At 39.3% G+C, this 21,724-nt stretch overlaps 1 protein-coding gene across 1 annotated transcript in view; it reads right to left on the reverse strand.

The window, feature by feature from the left end:
* Window positions 1-5,456, reverse strand: part of LOC127414800 (protein bicaudal D homolog 2-like) — a 58,629-nt gene extending 53,173 nt beyond the window's left edge. The window contains exon 1 of the mRNA XM_051653121.1: window positions 5,017-5,456. Within this exon, the coding sequence (XP_051509081.1) occupies window positions 5,017-5,208 (192 nt within the window). The 5' untranslated portion in view covers window positions 5,209-5,456. The remainder of the gene's footprint in view (window positions 1-5,016) is intronic.
* Window positions 5,457-21,724: the final 16,268 nt, after the last annotated feature.

A 21,724-nucleotide genomic window follows, 5' to 3' on the forward strand; every position in this document is an offset into this window, starting at 1 on the left:
ACAGAAAAGACCTCGCGACCCAGCAGACAATGACCTGTGACCCACTTTTGGGTCACGACCCAGCGGTTGAGATCGGGGTACAGGAGTCCATATGCAAGCCAAGAGTGTTGTAAGCAGACAAAATACATCTGGTTATCTAAAACAAGATCTACACAAATGTTGAAACAGAAGTGTTGGTCATTGTGTTGAGGTCAGCTGGCAGGAAAGAGCAGGACATAAATCCTCAAGGATTTCATTGTTCCAAGCATGAAAAGAGACAAATACTAACCATTTAACTCCATCAACATTACCACAGCTGAGCAAGACAACATTTACAACAATACACTCACATAGCTACCATACAGATCAACACTTTAACCTTCAATCCAGCACACAAACACCACTCAAATACACCCACAAGCCACCATGTCCTGCAATCAAATGGAAGATTTCATAGTAATTTTAGAGTTCACATTTGTGTAGGTGAATAATTTTACAGTGAATATATATAGGTGTGAGTGAGAAACAGATCAATATTTCAGTCCTTTTTAACATAATTCTCGTCCCTGCTCAGTAGTTGACGATATGAACGAAAAATGCGAATCACCAAAAACAAAAGAAGAAGAATGTGATAGTGGATATTTATAGTAAAAAAAGTACTTAAATATTGATCTGTTTATTACCCACACCTATCATATCACTTCTGAAGATATGGATTAAACCACTGGAGTCTTATTGATTACTTTTATGCTGCCTTTATGTGATTTTTGGAGCTACAAAAGGACCTACCGAGCTGAAATATTCTTCTAAAAATCTTCATTTGTGTTCAGCAGAAGAAAGTCATACACTTCTGGGATGGCATGAGGGTGAATAAATGATGAGAGAATTTTCATTTTTGGGTGAACTATCCCTTTAATAACAGGGCTGTCAATCAATTATCTGCTAATCATGCCTTATGGCTTGAAAAATGTGGATCCTGTACCAAAATCAATTGAGAACCACAGCTAGGTTCATTTGTTTTTTCTGTGTTTTTAGTAGGGATGCACCGATACCACTTTTTCTCTTCCGATCCAATTCCGATATCGGAAATCTCAGTATCGGCCGATACCGATCCGATATCAGTGTTGTTTTTTGCATAATCAGTTTACAATATCTTTACATTATTGTGTGGAACTAATTGGGCGTACTCCTCAATATGTAAAGAAACACAAACCTCTAACTACACATTATTTCAATATAAATGTATAGCTTATTAAGAAACACTTTATTATTAACTAGTATACTGGATAATGTAGCAGCAAAATTAACAGTAAATCCAGTATATGTCATCAGTAGAAAAGAAGCCATTTAATTTTTTTATTTGCAAAAAACATTCAACTTGTATCTGGACTTTAAAGATTCAGATCTCTTTTTTGTTCAATTTAGTTGTAAGATATCAGTCCACTTTTCATTCACAGATATTTTTTGAACTTAAATATTGTTATAAATTGTAAACAAATAATAATAATAATAATAATAATACATTATTATTATTGACTTTTAGAATTTTAAATACAACAGTAATATATTTCAATCATGCACCTTTAACTTTAAAACCCTGGGACTTTTCCATTAAGTCCTGTATGTGTCTGTTTGTAGGCAAGTTCACAGTAGTTTAATTCGCTTCTCTCGTGGCGTTCTAAATGCATATTATAAGTTAACCGAACTATTGAGCATCTACATCTGAGATGTTGTTCGTGAGAAGCGCTCAAATGTTGCGCAACGCGTGAAAGCTAAAAATAGCCGCGAGTGTGTGTGTAAACAGAGCTGGAACTGTGCATGCATTTTATATATTTACTTATAAAACACAGCCTTTTGTGATTCACAGAGCTATTGCACGTCTTCAAGTGACTTTGAATAAAATGCACGAGTCATATGAACTACTTTATGTTTTTATGGTTCTTTTATGTCATTTTTGGAGCTTGACAGTAACGAACATGACTAACACACAGTATCAGATTTGGATCGGGCTCGTCGGATTGATACACGATCCGTCTAAAAACGTCAGTATCGGAACAGATACCGATCCAGGTATCGGATCGGTGCATCCCTAGTTTTTAGACTGTTACAATGGTCATGTAAGGACATGTTAGGGCATGTTATTCAAATCAAGTCCATCGAGAGGAAATGATTGAATGACTTCCTGAATGCTTCCTTTTCCCTGCAAGTGCACACACAGGATGTGAGTGTGTAGGACAGTGGCAGTGGGAACCTTACCTAATTGCATTAAAAAAAGTTACAAAAAAAAGAGGGGGGCCTGGGTAGCTCAGCGAGTACTGACAGCGAGTACTGACAGCGAGTACCACCCCTGGAGTCACGAGTTCGAATCCAGGGTGTGCTGAGTGACTCCAGCCAGGTCTCCTAAGCAATTTGGCCCGGTTGCTAGGGAGGGTAGAGTCACAAGGGTTAACCTCCTCGTGGTCGTGATTAGTGGTTCTCGCCCTCAATGGGGCGCATGGTAAGTTGTGCGTGGATTGCACATGCTGTGAGTCTCCACGTGTCATGCACAGCAAGCCACGTGATAAGATGCGTAGACTGACTATCTCAGAAGTGGAGGCAACTGAGACTTGTCCTCCACCACCCAGATTGAGGTGAGTAACAGCGCCACCACAAGGACCTACTAAAGTAGTGGGAATTGACAAAATTAGGGAGAAAAGGGGATTTGGTTGCTTAGGAGACCTGGCTGGAGTCACTCAGCTGGGATTCGAACTCATGAACTCCAGGGGTGGTAGTCAGTATCTTACTCACTGAGCTACCCAGGCCCCCAATTATTTGTGACTTAAATTAATAGTTCACCCAAAAATAATCATTTAGTCAACCTCATACTATCTCAAACTGACTGTTTCTTTCTTTTATGGAACACAAATGAAGATATTTCCAAGGATAAAAGATGTGAATATATCCATACAATGCAATCAATGGGGTCCAAAGCTTTTAAGCTCCAAAAAGGACATAAAGGCAGCATAAAAGTAATCCATACGACTCGAGTTGTTTAATCCATGTCTTCAGAAGCGATACGATCTGTTTGGGGTGAGAAACAAACCAAACTGTAACTCTTTTTTTACTATTAATCTTGACATCTGCAGTCTTCTTGGCACGATACATCGTTCTGCACATGCATCAACCGTGAGGAAGTGACCCCATTGACTTGCATTGTATGAATATAAACACCTTATATCTCCATCAAAATATCTTTGTTTGTGTTCATACACATCTTAAATGGCAAAAGAATGCTCATTTTTGGGTATTACTTTAAGAAGGACATCTTTTCAACAAAACTTCATGATGGTATTTCTCTCAAGTCACTCTGAATTCAACTTGCAAACTGACACAAAACCATCGTTTCTTCAGTTAAACTACTGTACTTGACCCGCTAACCAATGTAGGACACACTGAATAAGTGCTGACAGTTTTTTAATGAACGTGATAAGCTGGTGAAAAAAAGACAGGAAGTATAGCCTCCAAAAACCTCACAGAGAACATAACTGTGTCATGAAATTACTGATCGAATTCCAAAATCAAGACACCATGCAGCCTAGAAACTGAAATGACCTAAAAACAGTCTGGACTCAGTTCCAGCACATTTATGGATAGCTTAACAATCGACTAAAACAAACAGAGCTTTCCAAAGACAAGTGACACACACACTCACTCACACACACCAGATTTCACATGATTTTTTAATCAGTCTCCTGACCCTCTCTCTCATTGGTCAAACATCTGTGTGGAAATATAGAGTGATTCTCTGGCTGTGTCCACAGTGAGATGAGTGAGTACAGTGAAGTCTTTTATCTGCAGCTCAGCCCAGGGGAAAACATCTGCATTCCCATCATTTCCGTTTAGGTCGTAACTCGTTTGGCTGTTTAGGCGGGGAAAAACCTTCCCGCAAAAATTCAAATGCACCCCTGTCACATTTAGCCGTTAAGCATGACACATTTACGTGATTCCTCTATAAAACATCTTTGCTTCTAATGCAAAACTAAAAAGTCATGGTTATTTTATAGGAAGGTGGATACAACCTCTGTATGCTGCATTTCTGGCAGATCTATAAATGATCATTATAAACCAGTTGAAACAGTCTTGATTTGAAAGAAGCTACTCTCTTCATTCAACAGTCAGTTTAACCTTTATATTCTTGCCCTTTTTAGGGTAAAACAGGGGTGAACAATATTTATATTAAAAAGAACGTCTTTAACAGTGAAAAAACAAGATGAAAAAAAAGCAACAATTATTAGAAACTTATTCAAAGATCAGATCAAGAATATAAGGTAAGCAAAATCTCCTCTTTATATGTTATTGGAGAGTTTGATGTCAGGAAACTAAATCTGTTACAGAACCAATGCAAAATAGCTTTTGATATACAATAACAATGTAATTTCATCATACCAAATACAAAGTGATGCCATTTCACCCAATGAACAACATGATGACAGCATTTCACCATATTAACAACTAAAGAACAACAGTAACTACTGCATATAGCCTCATGACAGCATTTTCACCATATAAACTAAGTAATGACGTCATTACACCACAACAACTACATCATGACAGCATGATATACTATCTTACTAAGGGTATGTATATTACAATGACAATGTCATTTCATAATACCAACTAGCCTACATAATGATGTCATGTCACCGTATGTACTACATAAATGACAGCATTTCACCATAACAACACGATTAGGTCGTTTCACCATATCAACTACAAAGTGACGTCAATTCACAGCAAAAAATACAGCACACAATGACAGCATTTTCACCATAACAACATCACAATGTCATATCAACTAAACAGTAACGTTATGACACTATAAATCTACCGCATTTTCTCATTTCAGCTACATAGTGACGTCAATTTCGCCATTCCATCTACATGACGGCATTTCACCAGATCAAGAAGCCTACATAATCTCTTTGCGCCAAATCAACAACACAATGACGAATCTGTGTCAATTAGATCTAATAAATAAATCAGGTTTGACGTCATTACCTCTCGCAGCAGCTCCAGCTCTTGGCGGACGCTCTCATATTCCGCCTCCAGCTCGTCGTACTGCTGCTTGAGCTGCTGTTTCTCCTCAAGCACCGCCAGGCCGTATTCCGCCGCCTGGATCTTCTCCTGCGTGGTCTCGGCCAGCTCCCGGGACAGCCGCTCCATCTCCGCCCGCTGCTGCTCTGCGGACATCTTTAACGGCAAACGCTTTCAGATTCTTCTGTGTGTGCACGGCATGATTCACACTCGTATCCGCCTTCGCTCATATATATTCCTGCTCAGGAATAGCTTTATTGACTATTTTCTTCTTTTCAGGGGAAGAGGAGCCTGCTCTTTATTTCTCCTAATGCGGCTCCATGGCTGCAGATCAAACACCTCCTCTCCTCTCCCCGTCAATAACATGGAGAGGAACAGGAGAGTCTCTAATCTACTGAGGGATCGGTCAGATTGGGGGTTTCCCTGTAATAAGGAAAGGCTTTGTGGGGGATGTAGTTCTGTCCTACGCCTTTGTCGTGTCGAAATAGGAGCAGTGAACTCATATCCCATGAGTCAGTGCGGTTGGAGCGTGTGGATGCCGGAAGCCGGTGTGAACCGGCCCCCTGTGCGTGACGTGGAGATCTCTGTTCAGTTCAATAATCTTCAGCAGTCAGAACAAAAGTAAAGCGCTCTTTTGATAAAAAAGGGTTTTCTATCCTCTCTCTCTCTCTCTCTCTCTCGCTCGCAAATTGGCTTTATTGGCATGACTGTATACTATGTAGTATGTTGCCAAAGCATTGAGTAATAAACATATTACAAATATAAAAAATATGTATATACAATAAATAATAATGATAATAAAATAAAATACAAATAACAAAGTAAAATACAGAGAGCAATGAGAAAGGGAGGAAAAAAGGAAATTAAAATAGCAGTTTCAACAGAGCTGAAATATTATGAGGGGTCGGGGAGAGTCACGTGGTGCCATGCAAGGTTCCGATGTGTGAACAGTGAGCTCTGTGCACTTTGCTAGTTTTTTTTTCTTCTTCTTCTTCCTTTTTCTCCCAATTTGGAATGCCCAATTCCCAATGTGCTCTAAGTCCTCGTGGTCACATAGTGATTTGCCTCAGTCTGGGTGGCGGAGGACGAATCCCAGTTGCCTCCGTGCATCACGTGGCTTGCTGAGCGCGTTGCCACGGAGACATAGCGCATGTGGAGGATTCACGCCATCCACCGCGGCAACCACGCTCAACTCACCATGCGTCCCACCGAGAACGAACCACATTATAGCGACCACGAGGAGGTTACCCCATGTGACTCTACCCTCCCTAGCAACCGGGCCAAATCCTGGCTGGAGTCACTCAGCACACCCTGGGATTCGAACTAGCGAACTAGCAAACTCCAGGGGTAGTAGCCAGCGTATTTTCCCACTGAGCTACCCAGGCCCCCACTTTGCCACACAGGGTGTAATCACACCCTGATTCTTAACTGTTCTAGGAAGATAATATGTAAAATAATTCAAAATCTTCGGGCTCTGGAGAATTTAAAAGACACTTACGTGCTCAAGCTGAAGCCTCTGAGCAGCAGGCCACAAGCCCGGGAATCAATTTGGATGGTGAAGTGAAAGTGATTCAGCATGAACTGATGAATGTCTCGGCAATGCTGACGAAGGTCGTTGCTGACTTGGAGGATCTTGCTGTGATGCATCGATCAGTCACTGCCATGGAGACGAAATGTTGGTTACAAGAGTAGCGGATGTTGAGAAACGGATTGATTATCTGGAGTCATCGGAGAGGGAATTAGCTGCTAACCCACTAGCGACAAAGACAGACTTGGAGCGAGTCTGGGAAAAGTTGGAAGTCTTGGAGAATCAGAGCGGAACACCTGAGGATGAAGAAGGCAGAGATATGGTGAAATTCCTAGACTGGCTCTTCCCGAGTCTGCTTGACATAACAAGCCACAAGCTGGAAATCGAGCGAGCTCACAGAGTTCCGGCTCGGAGATCTGCAGAAGGAGACAGGTCCCGATCAATTCTGGCCAAATTTCTGAGATCATCCGATAAAGATCTCGTGTTACGCATGGCGAGGAGTAATGGAAGGCTTTCTTGGAAGAACCACAGCATTTTCTTGTTCCCAGACTTTGTGAATTCGACAAGGGAGAAACGTGATCGATTCAAGGAATGCAAGAATCTCTTACATCAACGGAATGTCACTTTTGCACTGATGTTCCCGGCCAAATTGAGAATAGATACTAAGGATGGCCGCAAAATATTCACATGACCACAGCAAGCAATGTGCTTCATAAAGTCAATGACTGAGTAAGTTATGTGTGGCTCTCATGTTGCAGCTGAGTGGGCTTGACCCACTGAACATTCACTTGACTTTCCGAGGAAACTGAGCACCTTTTTTGTTTCTTTTTGTGCTGGTTCCGCCTAGCGGCTGGAGTTTGTTTTGTGGAATAACACACCTTCGGGACAGTTATGTGGATGAATCTACACGCTCTTTGTGCTTATGCCTCCTATTGTCTGGAGTTTGTTTTATAGATTATTTTCTGTTGTGTAATTCTGTCTCACAAAATTTGTGGCAAATCTGATGGTAAAGTTGTCACGGGGGCTCTCATAGGAGTAAATGGACTGTTTGAGTTTAGAGGGATGGACGCCAGTTGGCGCTGTCGTGTGCGGGGTTAATGCGCACGTTTTTCTTTTTTCTGTTTGTTTGGTTAGGGGGGAGGTTCAGGGTTTGATTGTTGCACTAAAGTTGGAATGTGGTCGTAACAATTTTTATTTTTGACACAATCTATTTTTTCTAATATGTCAAAATGTCAAATGTTAATATGAGCAGATTGTCTCTATCCACATGGAATGTGAATGGGTTGGGGCACGCCATAAAAGAAGGAAGGTTATTTCTTTTCTTAAACGTAAGAAATATGACATATTGTTTCTTCAAGAAACGCATCTTTCCCAGCAGGAAGCTGAAAAATTTGGGAAGATATGGGGTGGACATGTTTTCTTTAGTGTTGGCTCAAGTAAGAGCAGGGGAATCACTACATCGATAAGTAAACATCTACAATTCAAATGTCTCAAACAGATTAAAGATAAATTAAGAAGAGTCATTGTTTTAGCAGAAATTCAGGGGCAAAGGTTGATTTTGGCTAATATTTACACACCTAACGCTGATGATCAGGGCTTTTTTATAGATCTTGAAGGGATGTTGCAAGCCGCTGGAACCCCTCATGATATAATATTGGGAGGAGACTTTAATCTTTTGATGGACTCAGTCCTTGATCATAGTGAAGCAAAAGTGACAGTGACATTTCACAGGATGTGTAAAAATCTTGGTCTTTCAGATATTTGGAGACTTTTGAACCCTGGTAGGGACTATACATTTTGATGATATTTTATTATTCGTCTCTGACCCCATTAGATCTATGCCTTGCCTCCACAATATTATTCATTCCTTTTCTAAGTTCTCAGGATACAGAGTCAATTGGTCTAAATCCAAAGCTTTGGCTCTGACAGCGTACTGTCTGGTAACGGCTTTCCAGCCGGTCGCATTCCAATGGCATAAACAGAGCATTAAGTATTTGGGCATTTTATTCCCAGCAAATTTGACTGATTTAGTTAGAGTTCATTTTGACCCCTTAATAAAAAGTTTTCGAGCGATGTGGGCAGGTGGGCTTCATTACATTTATCTATGATTGGGAAGGTTAATGTAATTAAAATGAATTGTATTCCAAAATTCAACTACCTGCTACAATCTCTCCCTGTAGATGTCGCTCTCTTATTTCAAGCAATTTGATAGCGTAGCGAAGTCCTTCATTTGGAATGGCAAGCGTCCAAGATTACATTTCAATAAGTTACATAGGCTGATTGACAAAGGTGGGCTAGGCCTACCCAAGATTTTGTTTTATTATTGTGCATTCGGTCTCAGACATTTGGCTCATTGGTCGCTTCCACCTGAGAGAGCCCCTCCCTGGTTTTGTATTGAACAGGAAGTTCTTGCCCCTATTTTGCCATTGCAAAGCCTTTCTATCAAACTAATCGGAGAAGTTAAGTTACACCCCGTTGTCTCGCATTTGCACTTGGTGTGGACAAAAGTGTCCAGAGTGTTTAATTCGGACATTTATTTAAATATTGCCTCGAGCATATGGCTGAACCCAAAATTATGTATTAAAAAGTCCCCTTTCTGCTGGTCAGAGTGAATTGTGAAGGGGGTTACTACACTCTGACCTGTATGAGAGGGGAGTGTTCAGATCCTTTGAAAATTTGGTTCAACATTTTGGGATTCCCAGATCTCAGTTCTTCAGGTATTTACAGCTGCACCACCTGCTCTGTACTATCTTTGGGAGTAGTTTACACCCCCCTAAAGTGGCAGATACTCTGAGAGGGGTGATTACTGCTTTTGGAAATGGTCATGAGGCATCAGTGTATTACTCCCTGCTAATTCAGGATCTGGGGGATGGAGCTTTAAATTCTATCAAGAGATTATGGGAGAAAGATTTAAACTTGGTATTGGAGGAGGGAGTGTGGGCTAGGATTCTAAAAAACATCAAGTCTGCATCTAGAGATGCAAGGGTACGCCTTATGCAATTCAAGATTTTACATAGATTTAATTGGACCCCCTCTAGATTGTATAGGCTTGGACTTAAAGTCACACCCACCTGCTGGCGATGCCAATCAGAAGTTGGAGACACAACCCATGTTTTTTGGTGGTGTGTTAAGATCCAAGAAGTTTTGTTGAAGGTTCAGAGTTTTATTTGTGACGTTTTGGGCACTCAAATTTCATTTTGCCCCAGACTCCGTATTGTGGGCGATAGGACGGTCAGCAATATGGGGGATAAACACATAAAAAATGGGGTTCTGACCAGTGTGATGATTGGTAGGCAGGTTATTTTAAGGGGATGGAAGTCGGATGGAGCGCCCTCATTTCCGGAGTGGTGTGCGGAGATGGGGAGGGTGGCAGATTTCGATTTTTTTTTATATATAATTTTTTTTTTATATATATAAGTAATATGTTGGGGTTTTGGGATTTGTTTGATAGAAAATGGGGCAATTATTTAATGTTTTTTGGGAGGGGCTGTGGAGAGAGAAGTTTAGTTTTAATTATCTATGATTATTATATATATATATATATATATATATATATATATATATATATATATATATATATATATATATATATTTATTTATTTATTTTGTGTGTGTGTGTGTGTGTGTGTGTGTGTGTATTCTTATATGTGACCACAGGGGTGTTCATTTGGGGTCAGGGTGGGGATGGTCATTGGGGAGGGGGAGGGGGAGAGGTAATGGTGGTGGTTAAATATAAATGTTGATTCAATGTATATATATTGTGTTTTTCTTTGTTATATATCTTCGAATCAATAAAACATTTTAATTACAAAAATATCATGAGGGGTCAGTCTCTGTCCCTCATATGATGACAGGAGGACACATACTGCGCTGCCAGCTGAACACACTCTACTTTCTCTCCCATAAGTTACGAGAGTTTGCCTAATTTATTTATGTTCTGGAATTCAGGTAGAATATGAGCTATTTGTGTAAAGTAAGTGTTTCTAATTGTCTCATATTTACCGCAGCGAGTGAGGAAGTGCAGCTCATCCTCCACGACACGACAGTGGAGTGTAAACACAGTCTATCCTCTCTGGGTCTCCAGTTCTGCCTGTGTCAGCCCGTCTCTACAGACAGACTGTGCTCTCTCTCTCTCTTTCTCTCTCTCTCTCTCTCTCTCTCTCTCTCTCTTTCTCAGTTTAGCTTTATTGGCATGATAATTGGAGTATAGTATTGCCAAAGCATTTTAATCAGAATCAGAATGAGCTTTATTGCCAAGTATGCTTACACATACAAGGAATTTGTCTTGGTGACAGAAGCTTCCAGTGCACAAACAATACAACAACAAGACAGAGATAATACAAAAATAGAATAAAAATAAAAAGTGAATAGAAAATAAAGTGTATATTGAAATACACAATAGGACAATATATATATATATATATATATATATATATATATATATATATATATATATATGTACAATATACAAATACAAATCTGTTATATACAGATAGTGTAAGGGAATGTAATGGCAGAAGAGGTAGGATATGTTGGATAAATATAAATAGACTAAGCTGTGTATTGCTCATAATTATTGCTCAATGGGGCAACTGTTCATGAGATGGATAGCCTGAGGGGAAAACTGTTCTTGTGCCTGATGGTTCTGGTGCTCGGTACTCTGTAGAGCCGGCCAGAAGGCAAGTGTTCAAAAAGGTAGTGTTTTATATGTTTGTGCTACCCATACTTGTATGATGTCATTGACAGTGAACTTCAGTAGTAATAAAAAAGGTTCCCGCTGATGCAGTCATCTCGTGTCCGTGTTGTCTCATTCTTTACCTACAAAATATATAAAAAGCATAATGTAAGAAAAGGGATAGAAGAAATGAAAAGCAAAACTGAAAAAGATGTCGCTACTGCAACCACCATCAGCTTTGTGTCTTAAAGCAACTTGGCGGAAAATTGGAAGGTATGGCTTCAGAAATTTGAATTATACCTCATTGCTAGCGGCGTGGCAGAGAAATCAGAGACAGTGCACTGTTCTACATTTCTTCATATTGCGGGTGAAAATGCCATTCCAGTTCACAGAGCGAAAAGTAAATAAAATTGAGGAACTAAAAAAGAAATTCAAAGAATACTGTGAACCCAGAAAGAATCTGCCGTATACTCGCCACATGTTTTTCACGAGAGCACAAGGCCCAGAAGAAACAACTGATTCATATGTCACAGATCTTAAACACAAGGCAAAAGACTGTGAATTTGGCGATTTGACTGATTCACTTATCAGGGACAGAATTGTATGCGGAATAAGAGACGACAATGTTCGTGCAAGATTGTTGCGTGAAGCAGACCTCACGTTGGAAAAAGCAATTGACACCTGTCGGGCCAATGAGATAACGTCAAACCAGATGAAAGTGCTAGTTGACGAAATAAACATGCACAAAATAGGCAGTGTCAAAAAAAAAAAGAGGAGGCAAAACAGTGCAAAGTGAACAGAAAAGTAGACTGCATGCAATGGAAAGTCACCATAAAGCAAACGTGAAATGTTCAAGATGTGGTTACCAATATGAATATAAAAAGTGCCCAGCTTATGGACAAACGTGCAAAGCAAAAATGTACAAAATGCAAGTCTCCACCAAGAAAATACAGGCAGTAGAACAAGGTGAACAAAGTGATGAACAAGATGATTTCTTTGTTGAACCACTGAAGTGCAAAAAACACCAAAAATGTGCACACTGTCACCACTGAAAACCTGAAAATGAACAACAAGAGTGTGATATTCAAATTAGACACCGGGGCAGCATGTAATGTAATATCCAACAGTGTGTTCAAGTCACTGGAAACTCAAAGAAAACTTAAAGAAATCCACCTGTCACTTAATTACCTATTCTGGCCACAAGATGTCGCCTGTGGGACAAGTTCAACTTACCTTCACATACAGAAACCAAAAGCACAATATAAAATTTCAAGTGGTCGATGGCAATACCAGCAATACATGGACGTGCTACCTGTGAAAAATTAGGGATGGTGAGAAGAATATACAAAATAAAGACTGAAAATGATCTCTTGAAAGACTTTGATGACCTGTTCTCTGGTCTTGGTTGCTTGCCAATTGAGCATCACATTAAAACAGATCCCAATGTAACACCAGTGATACATCCACCAAGGAAGTTTCCTGTAGCGGTTAAAGACAAGATAGTTGAAGAGTTACACAAGATGGAAAGCATGGGTGTAATAGCAAAACAAACAGAACCGACAGACTGGGTGAGCAGCATGGTAACAGTAGTGAAACCAAACAAGATACATATATGCATGGATCCACAAGACCTTAACAATGCAATAAAGCATGAACATTACCCTCTACTCACAGTGGAAGAAGTGGTATCCAGCATGCCAAATGCAAAGGTATTCTCAGTCCTGGACGCCAACCAAGGATTCTGGCAAATAAAGCTAGATGATGAAAGTACGAAACTCTGCATATTCAACACGCCAATAGGAAGGTATAGATTTTTTCACTTACCATTTATTGTGTCTTCAGCCAGTGAAGTCTTCCAGAGTGCAATCGTGCAGATGTTAGAAGGTCTTTAAGGTGTGGTCAGCGTCATAGATGACATCCTAGTATGGGGAGTGTCAACAGAAGAACATGACCGCAGACTCATCAAGCTGCTGGAAAGAGCAATAGAATGGAATCTAAAACTAAACAAGAGCAAGTACCAGATAAGAACATCAAAATAAGATATCTTGGACACATCTTCTCAGAAGAAGTTCTCAAGCCAGATGATGAAAATGTGAGAGCAATTGTGCAAATGCCACCGCCTGAAAATAAACAAGCACTCATGAGATTCATGGGTATGGTGCAATACCTATCCAAATTCATTCTGAATTTATCTGACATCAGTGCTGCTTTCCGAAAGCTGCTAGAAGATGATGTTCAGTGGCACTGGGAGGAAGAGCAACAAAAAAGCTTCGCTAGAATGAAAAATCTGCTAACAAATGCACCAACACAGAAATTCTTTGATGTGCAGAAACTGGTGACACTTTCAGTTGATGCCAGCTCAGAAGGCATTGGAGCAGTTATTCTACAACATAAAAAAACAGTTAAATATGGATCATATGCCCTCACGGATACTCAAAAAAGATATGCATGAATTTAAAAAGAGCTACTTGCCATAGTTTATGAATGCAAAAAATGTCATCAATATGTCTACAGCAAAGAAGTGGAAGTTGAAAGTGATCATAAAGCACTGGAAAGCATTTTCAAGAAATCGCTGCACAAAGCTCCACACAAATTACAGCGCATGCTTATCAGACTTCAGAGATTCAGCCTAAAGGTAACATACAAACCAGGCAAAGAGATGCACATCGCTGACGCACTAAGTTGTGCATACCTGAATGAGCATACAGAAGACTTACTTGGTCAAGAGTTAGAGCTGTGCTGGATAACGACGCATCTACATGTGTCTGAAGAAAAGCTGTACGTCTTCCGCAATGTAATAGCTGCAGATCCAGAAATGCAACTACTGCACAAAATGACCATGTTTGGATGGCCTAATGAAAGAAGTGCTGTTCCAAAAGTGATTCAAGTGTACTGGACATTCAAAGAGGAAATAAGTTTCACATCAGGACTCCTTTTCAAATCTGCAAAGCTCATTGTTCCAAACAAATTGAGACAGGAAATGCTGATGAAAATTCATGAATCACACCTTGGAGTTGTGAAATGCAAAGAAAGAGCCAGAGATGTTCTGTATTGGCCGAACATGTCAACTCAAATTGAAGAGTTTGTCTCCCAGTGTCCAGTATGTAACACACACAAGAACAGTAATCCAAGAGAACCATTGAAATCACATCCAATACCAGGAAGGACTTGGTCAAAAATTGCCACAGATCTATTCCATTACAATGGTTCAGATCACTTATTGTCTGTTGATTATTACTCTAAATTCCCAGAAATCAGCAAACTGTCTGACACAACTGCTCAGAGTGTAATTGTAGCCATGAAATCTATGTTTGCGAGGCATGGTATACCAGATACTGTAATCTCGGACAATGGTCCACAGTATGCCAGCACAGAGTTCAGTAACTTTGCAAAAGCATCGGAATTGGAGTATGTAACATCAAGCCCAGGACATGCACACTCGAATGGACAAGCTGAACGAGCAGTTCAAACCATCAAAAACTTGTTAAAGAGAGCTCAGAGTGGCAAAAGTGACCCCTACATTGCCTTGTTGGAATACCGAAACACGCCATTGGATGGTATTGGGTACTCACCAGTACAGTTACTAATGGGACGTCAGTTGAAATCCAAGATGCCTAACTTAGTCACCTTATTGTCACCCGAGAGCAACATACAGATCCAGAACAACCTGAAACAAAGACAAGACAAACAAAAAGCCTACTTTGACAGACAAACAAGAGCGCTTCCAGATGTTCACATAGGAGAAAGAGTGAGAGTGCAACGAGGAGATGTTTGGCAACCTGCAGTGATCATCAAAAGACATGAGCAACCAAGATCATTCATCGTACAAACTCCAGATGGAAGAACATACAGGAGGAACAGAAAGCATCTTCTCAAGACTGGAGAGAAAAGTTTCACAACAGCAACAGACAACGCAGTCAATGACACTAACTGCGAGATGGACTCACAAGTCACTGACACTCACTCACCTACAAATTACAAGGACACGCAAAACACTGAATTACCTGAGTCTCAGCCACATGGATATATTACCAGGTCAGTTAGACAAGTGAATATACCTTCAAGGTATAAGGACTGAATATAGTACACTACAAATGTACATTGCAGTAACCTGAGTTTTATTATTATTTTGTTATTTTTGAATAATTTGTGCAAGCAAAACAAAGTAAAAAAAAAATATATATATATATATATATATATATATATATATATATAAGCTCATTGTTCACAAGATTGCTCATAAGCAAAGTATTATTTAGCTTGTATAACTGTTTAGTTAAAACATTATGTTGATAAGAGTTTAATATACAGTAGTTAAGTAATACTAGCAACAATCTGGATAGTATCAAACTTAAGAAAGGTGATGTCATGTATTTTGTATGTTTGTGTTACCTGTACTTGTATGACATCATTGACAGTAGACTTCAGTAGTAATAAAAAAGGTTCCCGCTGATGCAGTCATCTCGTGTCCGTGTTGTCTCGTTCTTCACATACAAAATATATAAAAAAAACATAACAGCTGCTGCCTGTCTGTCAGAAATCCACTGACACAGAGTTGGTTTAATTTAGTCTGGAGTATAGCTGGAATGATGATGTTGAATGCTTGGATTCCCTTATGCAGCGTCACGTCTAAAAGTGGTGTCCGCAGCGAGTATAGAGGAATGCAGTTTAGCTGTGGGAGAAGTGGTTGGACATAATTGTGTTCTAGCTGTGTCAAGAATGAACACTGCAATCGTACTGTTCTTAAGTACGGTGGAAAAAGCAAATGAGGTAGTGAGAGAGGAATATTCATTCGCGATTTGTTTACTCCAGTGTTTTCTCTCTTTACCCCTGCCAAAAAAGTAAAGTTGTCTAATGTTCCACCATTTATTAAAGATGAGGTTTTGGCTAAAGAACTGACATATTTTGGAAAATTGGTTTCTCCTGTTAAGAAGATCTCAATCAGGAGCAAATCTGAATTAGTGAAACATGTTGTATCTTTCAGGAGGTTCACATACATGATTCTGCAAGACAACAGGGTTGAACTTGACCTGAATTAAAAATTCAGAATTGACGATTTTGATTACACTGTCTTTGTAATGACTGGTTCAATGAAGTGTTTTAGATGTGGCAAAATAGGACATTTAGTTTGTGCTTGCCCAGACAATAACACACATACAGGTTCAACAGATGTTTCAAGTGAAAGAAATGCAAATAGCAAAAGAAGACAATCCACAAGTGAAGCTGGGCCGACAGTTAGTGAACCAGAATCCCTTGACAATGCAGTTGTGGATAGAACATTGAATGAAAAGAAAATAGACAATGTTGGAAAGAGTGAAACAGTGACAAAGGAATGTATTGAAAATGAGCCAAGTGTGAATATGATTAAAAGTGCAGACAGTGAAACTTCAGATTTGGTTGAAAATGATGATGAATGTAGGGGGCCTGGGTAGCTCAGCGAGTACTGATGCTGACTACCACCCCTGGAGTCGTGAGTTCAAATCCAGGGTGTGCGAGTGACTTCAGCAAGGTCTCCTAAGCAACAAAATTGGCCCAATTGCTACGGAGGGTAGAGTCACATGGGCTAACCTCCTCATGGTCACGATTAAGTGGTTCTCGCTCTCAATGGGGTGTGTGGTATGTTGTGCGTGGATCGCGGAGTTTAGCATGAGCCTCCACATGTTGTGAGTCTCTACGGTGTCATGCACAGCGAGCCACGTGATAAGATGCACGGATGGGTGGTCTCAGAAGCGGAGGCAACTGAGACTTGTCCTCCGCCACCCGGACTGAGGTGAGTAACCGCGCCACCATGAGGACCTACTAAAGTAGTGGGAATTGGGCATTCCAACATTGGGAGAAAAGGAGTCACACTTTCGTGGAGTCACAAGTTCGAATCCAGGGCGTGCTGAGTGACTCCAGTCAGACCTCCTAATCAACCAAATTGGCCAGGTTGCTAGGCAGGGTAGAGTCACGTTGGGTTAACCTCCTCGTGGTCGCTGTAATGTGGTTCTTATTGAGAATCACATTGAGCCAAATATGCCCTCTCATAAAAGGCTTATCCAAATGATTGAGACACATGAGATATGCGATGTCTGGAGAAATTTCCATAACAGTACACATTGGTACATACTCATTAAAATCGATTGTCTCTAGCAAGGCTAGATAGATTTTACATTTTTAAGCATCAGCTTAGTATGGTTACTTATTGTACTATTTCCCCAATAGGTTTTTCAGATCATAGTTTAGTGATTTGAACAATTACTGTGAAATCTATTAAGCTGAATAGTGCCTATTGGCATTTTAATTTATTGAATGATGTACATTTTAAAGAAGTTTTAAAAACATTCTGGAAAGAGTTTAAAATGGAAAAAGAACATTTTCAGTCCTTGCAAAAATGGTGGGAATTTGGGAAAACACATATAAAACAATTATGTCAACAATATACTCATAACTTCACTAAAGATATTGCAAAGTCTATGAAAGTGTTAGAGTCTGAAATTTTAAAATTGCAGGATTTGGCACAATTTACTGGAAATCATGATCATGTTTTATAGGAACTACAGGAAGCCCTCCGGGATATGGAATATGGCAAAGTTTCAGGGATGAATGGAATTCCAGTTGAGTACTATAAGACCTACTGGAACATTTTAGGAGAGGATCTGTTGGCAGTTCTCAGTGAGAGTCTGGCTAGAGGGATTCTGCCACTGAGCTGTTGGAGAGCGGTCCTGACTCTGCTTCCAAAAAAGGGTGACTTAACGGATATAAAGTGCTGGCGACCTGTATCCTTGTTGTGCAGCAACTATAAACTGCTCTCTAAGGTTTTGGCTAATAGACTGGGAAAGGCTTTGGTAGAGGTCATCCATTTTGATCAATCATACCGTGTACCAGGAAGGATGATTTTTGATAATATATAATTGATTAGAGACTTGTTAGAAGTTTCTAAAATGTTTGGTATAAACGTTGGCTTGATTTCAATTGACCAGGAAAAGGCTTTTGACCGTGTTGAACATCAGTATTTGTGGAAGGTTTTAATGGGATTTTGTTTTAGTTCTGATTTTATTGCAAAAATTAAAACTTTATAGTGACATTGAGAGTATGTTGAAAGTTAATGGTGGCTTATGTGCTCCTTTTAAAGTTTACCGTGGGGTTAGGCAAGGTTGCCCTTTATCAGGAATGCTCTGTGCTTTGGCAATAGAACCTTTCTTGCAAAAGTTAAGAACAGAATTAAAAGGTTTTTCAGTTCCAAAATGTGAATATAATTTTAAATTATCAGCCTACGATGATGTAGTTGTTTTCATTAAAGAGCAGAGGGATGTGCAAATCCTAATAGATTTATCAGAAAAATTTGGTTACGTTTCCTCTGCAAAAATTAATTGGAATAAAAGCGAGGCCTTTTTGGTGGGGAGGTGGAAAAATTATGTACCTAGTTTCCCAGAGAGTCTAAATTGGAAAATAAATGGTTTTAAATATTTAGGAGTATATCTAGGTGATGAAGATATGGTGCAGAAAAATTGGAAAGGAGTAATTGAAAAATTGAAAGGACGTTTGGACAGATGGAGGTGGATTGTTTCAACGCTGTCCTACAGAGGGCGTACACTCATTATTAACAATCTGGTGGCATCTTCCCTGTGGCATCAAATAGCTTGCCTCAATCCACCAAAAGTGCCATCTTTATTAGTAGATGTAACACAGCCTTACAGGCAGAAGGGAAGGAGAACACAGGGATGCGAGGTTTCCAGATTCAGGTATGAGTTTTAATTGGCCACCTCAGTGCTTTACAATTTCAAAAACTCATCAGTCTCACAGGCATGGAGTTATTTAAACACATCAGCTTCACAAATACAATAGCTTAAACACAACAGCTTCTGTAGCACCGTGGCCTTCCTTGTGCCAGTCTCTCTCTCTCTCTCGGCTGCTGGTGGCGTGGCTGTTTATATGCCACTCTCCCCATGCTCACTGGAATTAGAGACAGGTGCAAGCTCTGATGCAAGCGTACTTACCACTTTCTCTCTCTCCGGACGGATGCTTGACCACGCCCCCGCTGCCACAGTAGATTTATTTGGGGGGTAAAGTGCATTGGGTGCCACATAGCGTTTATATTTACCAAAAGAAGAAGGTGGTCAAGGCCTCATGCATCTACAGAGCAGGACTGCAGCTTTCTGTTTGCGTTTTTTACAGAGGCTTATTACTGGCCCGGATGACTCCAGCTGGAAATTGATGACCAGTTGTTTGTTAAAGACTGTTCAAAAGTTGAATTTAGACAAATCTTTATTTTTATTGTATCCCAGAAGAATGAACACAACTGATATACCCATTTTTTATCAGAACCTTTTTAAAGTATGGTGTCTATTTTTTGTTAAAATAAAAGAAGCCACAGACTCATTATACTGGCTATTGGAAGAACCACTGATATATGGTGCACGATTGGATGGAATGAATTCAAGTGGAGCATTGACTGAAGCTTTCCGTAAAGCTGGACTTATAACGTTGCGTTCTTTGGTCAGTATAGCTGGGCCTGGATTTGACAAAGCTGAAGAAGTAGCGGCGCATTTAGAAATGAAATCTGTGTGAACTGTACCTCAGATACTCTAGAGACTGCTTTCTGACCTTACAACAGAAGAGATTACTATGCTTGATAACTTCTGTAGAGCAACAGCTATTCCCGATGATAAAGATTATTTCCGAGGTTGTTGTTGTTTCTGGATGTGGAAAATGTTTCAGGATTCTTTTTAAAATCCAAAAAAGAAACATGTACGGATTTTAATTTTGTGAATGGGAAACAATTGTATATGGCATGTGTGAGAGTGTTCAGTAAGAAGGGGTTACAAAACAGAGTTGATACACCATGGCACACTTTTTAGGCATAGACAAAGATGTTAAATCAGAGTGGAGAGCATTTTATAAGCCACCATTAGCTAAAAAAATGACTGACCTTCAGTGGAGGATTTTACACAGAATTATTGCAGTTAATGCTTTTCTTTCTGTTTTAAACCCTGTTTTGTCCTTTTTGTGGTGGTAGAGAAACTGTTTTTCATGCTTTTATAGAGTGCTGTAGACTTAAACCTTTGTTAGACACTTTGAAAAATTTGTTTTACTGTGTTAATGAAGAGTTTTCTACACAAAGTTTTATTTTTGGTTTTAAGTATGTACAAAGAAAAAGATTTGTTTGTTAGCTGTTGAATTTTATTTTGGGGAAAGCAAAAATGGCTATCTATGTTAGTAGGAAACATAAGATTGAGAAGGGGATTGATCAAGATGTTGTCATGATGTTTGAAGCAATGATCAAATCTAGACTGTTAGTTGATTTTCATTTCTACAAAAATTTTTTTTAAATGTATGGTGTATCGGAGGAATTCTGTGTTCAGTTGTGAATGATGAGCTGTGTTTTGCGTAATTTTTGGTAAAACTGAATTAAAAAAAAAACTGTTTTGAAAGTATTTTAAAATGTATAACAATGTGTTAATTTTAGAAATGTCTCTTTTTCTGTATAATAAAAGGTTTTTAAAAATTAAATCTCTCTCTCTCAATTCAATTTCAATTGCTTTATTGGCATGACTGTATGTTACAATGTTGCCAAAGCACACGTTATAATCAAATCAAACAGAGTAGAAACGTGTATAACACTAATCAACAGATTTAAACTGTGGATATTTAGAACACAGTAATTAACAAACAAATAAACAAATGCATTGTATGTAAATATTTTAAATCACATGTAACTGATACACAGTAATATACAGTATATCTAATGAATAATTTAAGTGAAAAGGTTTGGTTTAGCGGCTCAGAGTTCTTTCTCTCAGGTTATGGCATGTGTGACATATTTAGCAGCTGTAGGGGCCATGTGTTCTTTCTCTCCTAATATGATTTGAATTTGTTCAATTTCAGGCAGCTCATATATTTCAGGTATTGATTCACTGCATTTTATGAAGAATGTGTTTCTAATGAATTGATATTTTCCACAGTGGAGGAGAAAGTGCATCTCTGTTTCAACCTCTCCATTCTGGCAGTGAACACATGTCCTGTTTTCTCTGGGGAGCCAAGACTTTTCTATGGTGAGGTTATGATCACTCAGCCTGTATTTGGTCAGGATGTGCCTCTGTTTTACATCTCTGATGGTAGACAGATAAACTGGCAATTCAGATTTTCTTTTTAGACCTCTATATCATTCTAATTTGTGTTGCGATTTAGTTTCATTCTCCCAATGTTCCAAATAGGTATTTTTATTGTGCTTTATGATTTGGCCGAATTTGATATGTTTTATTTCAGAAGTACTGGTCTGTAATTGGTTTGAGCTGGTGAGTTTCAGGACCAGCTGGCTGAGAGGACTGATTCTGGGGTCCAGCTCTTGGTCTAAAATGCTTCATGGTGGAGTGTTTGATGGGGGCTTGATTTAAGGTGTTTCCAAAATGTAATAGATCTCTTTTGAATGTGTAAAATTAATGGGTATCTGCCTAGTTTGGCTCGGCATGCATTATTTGGCATTTTCT

The sequence above is a fragment of the Myxocyprinus asiaticus genome, chromosome 24, assembly GCF_019703515.2.
Source record: "Myxocyprinus asiaticus isolate MX2 ecotype Aquarium Trade chromosome 24, UBuf_Myxa_2, whole genome shotgun sequence".
Lineage (NCBI taxonomy): Eukaryota > Metazoa > Chordata > Actinopteri > Cypriniformes > Catostomidae > Myxocyprinus > Myxocyprinus asiaticus.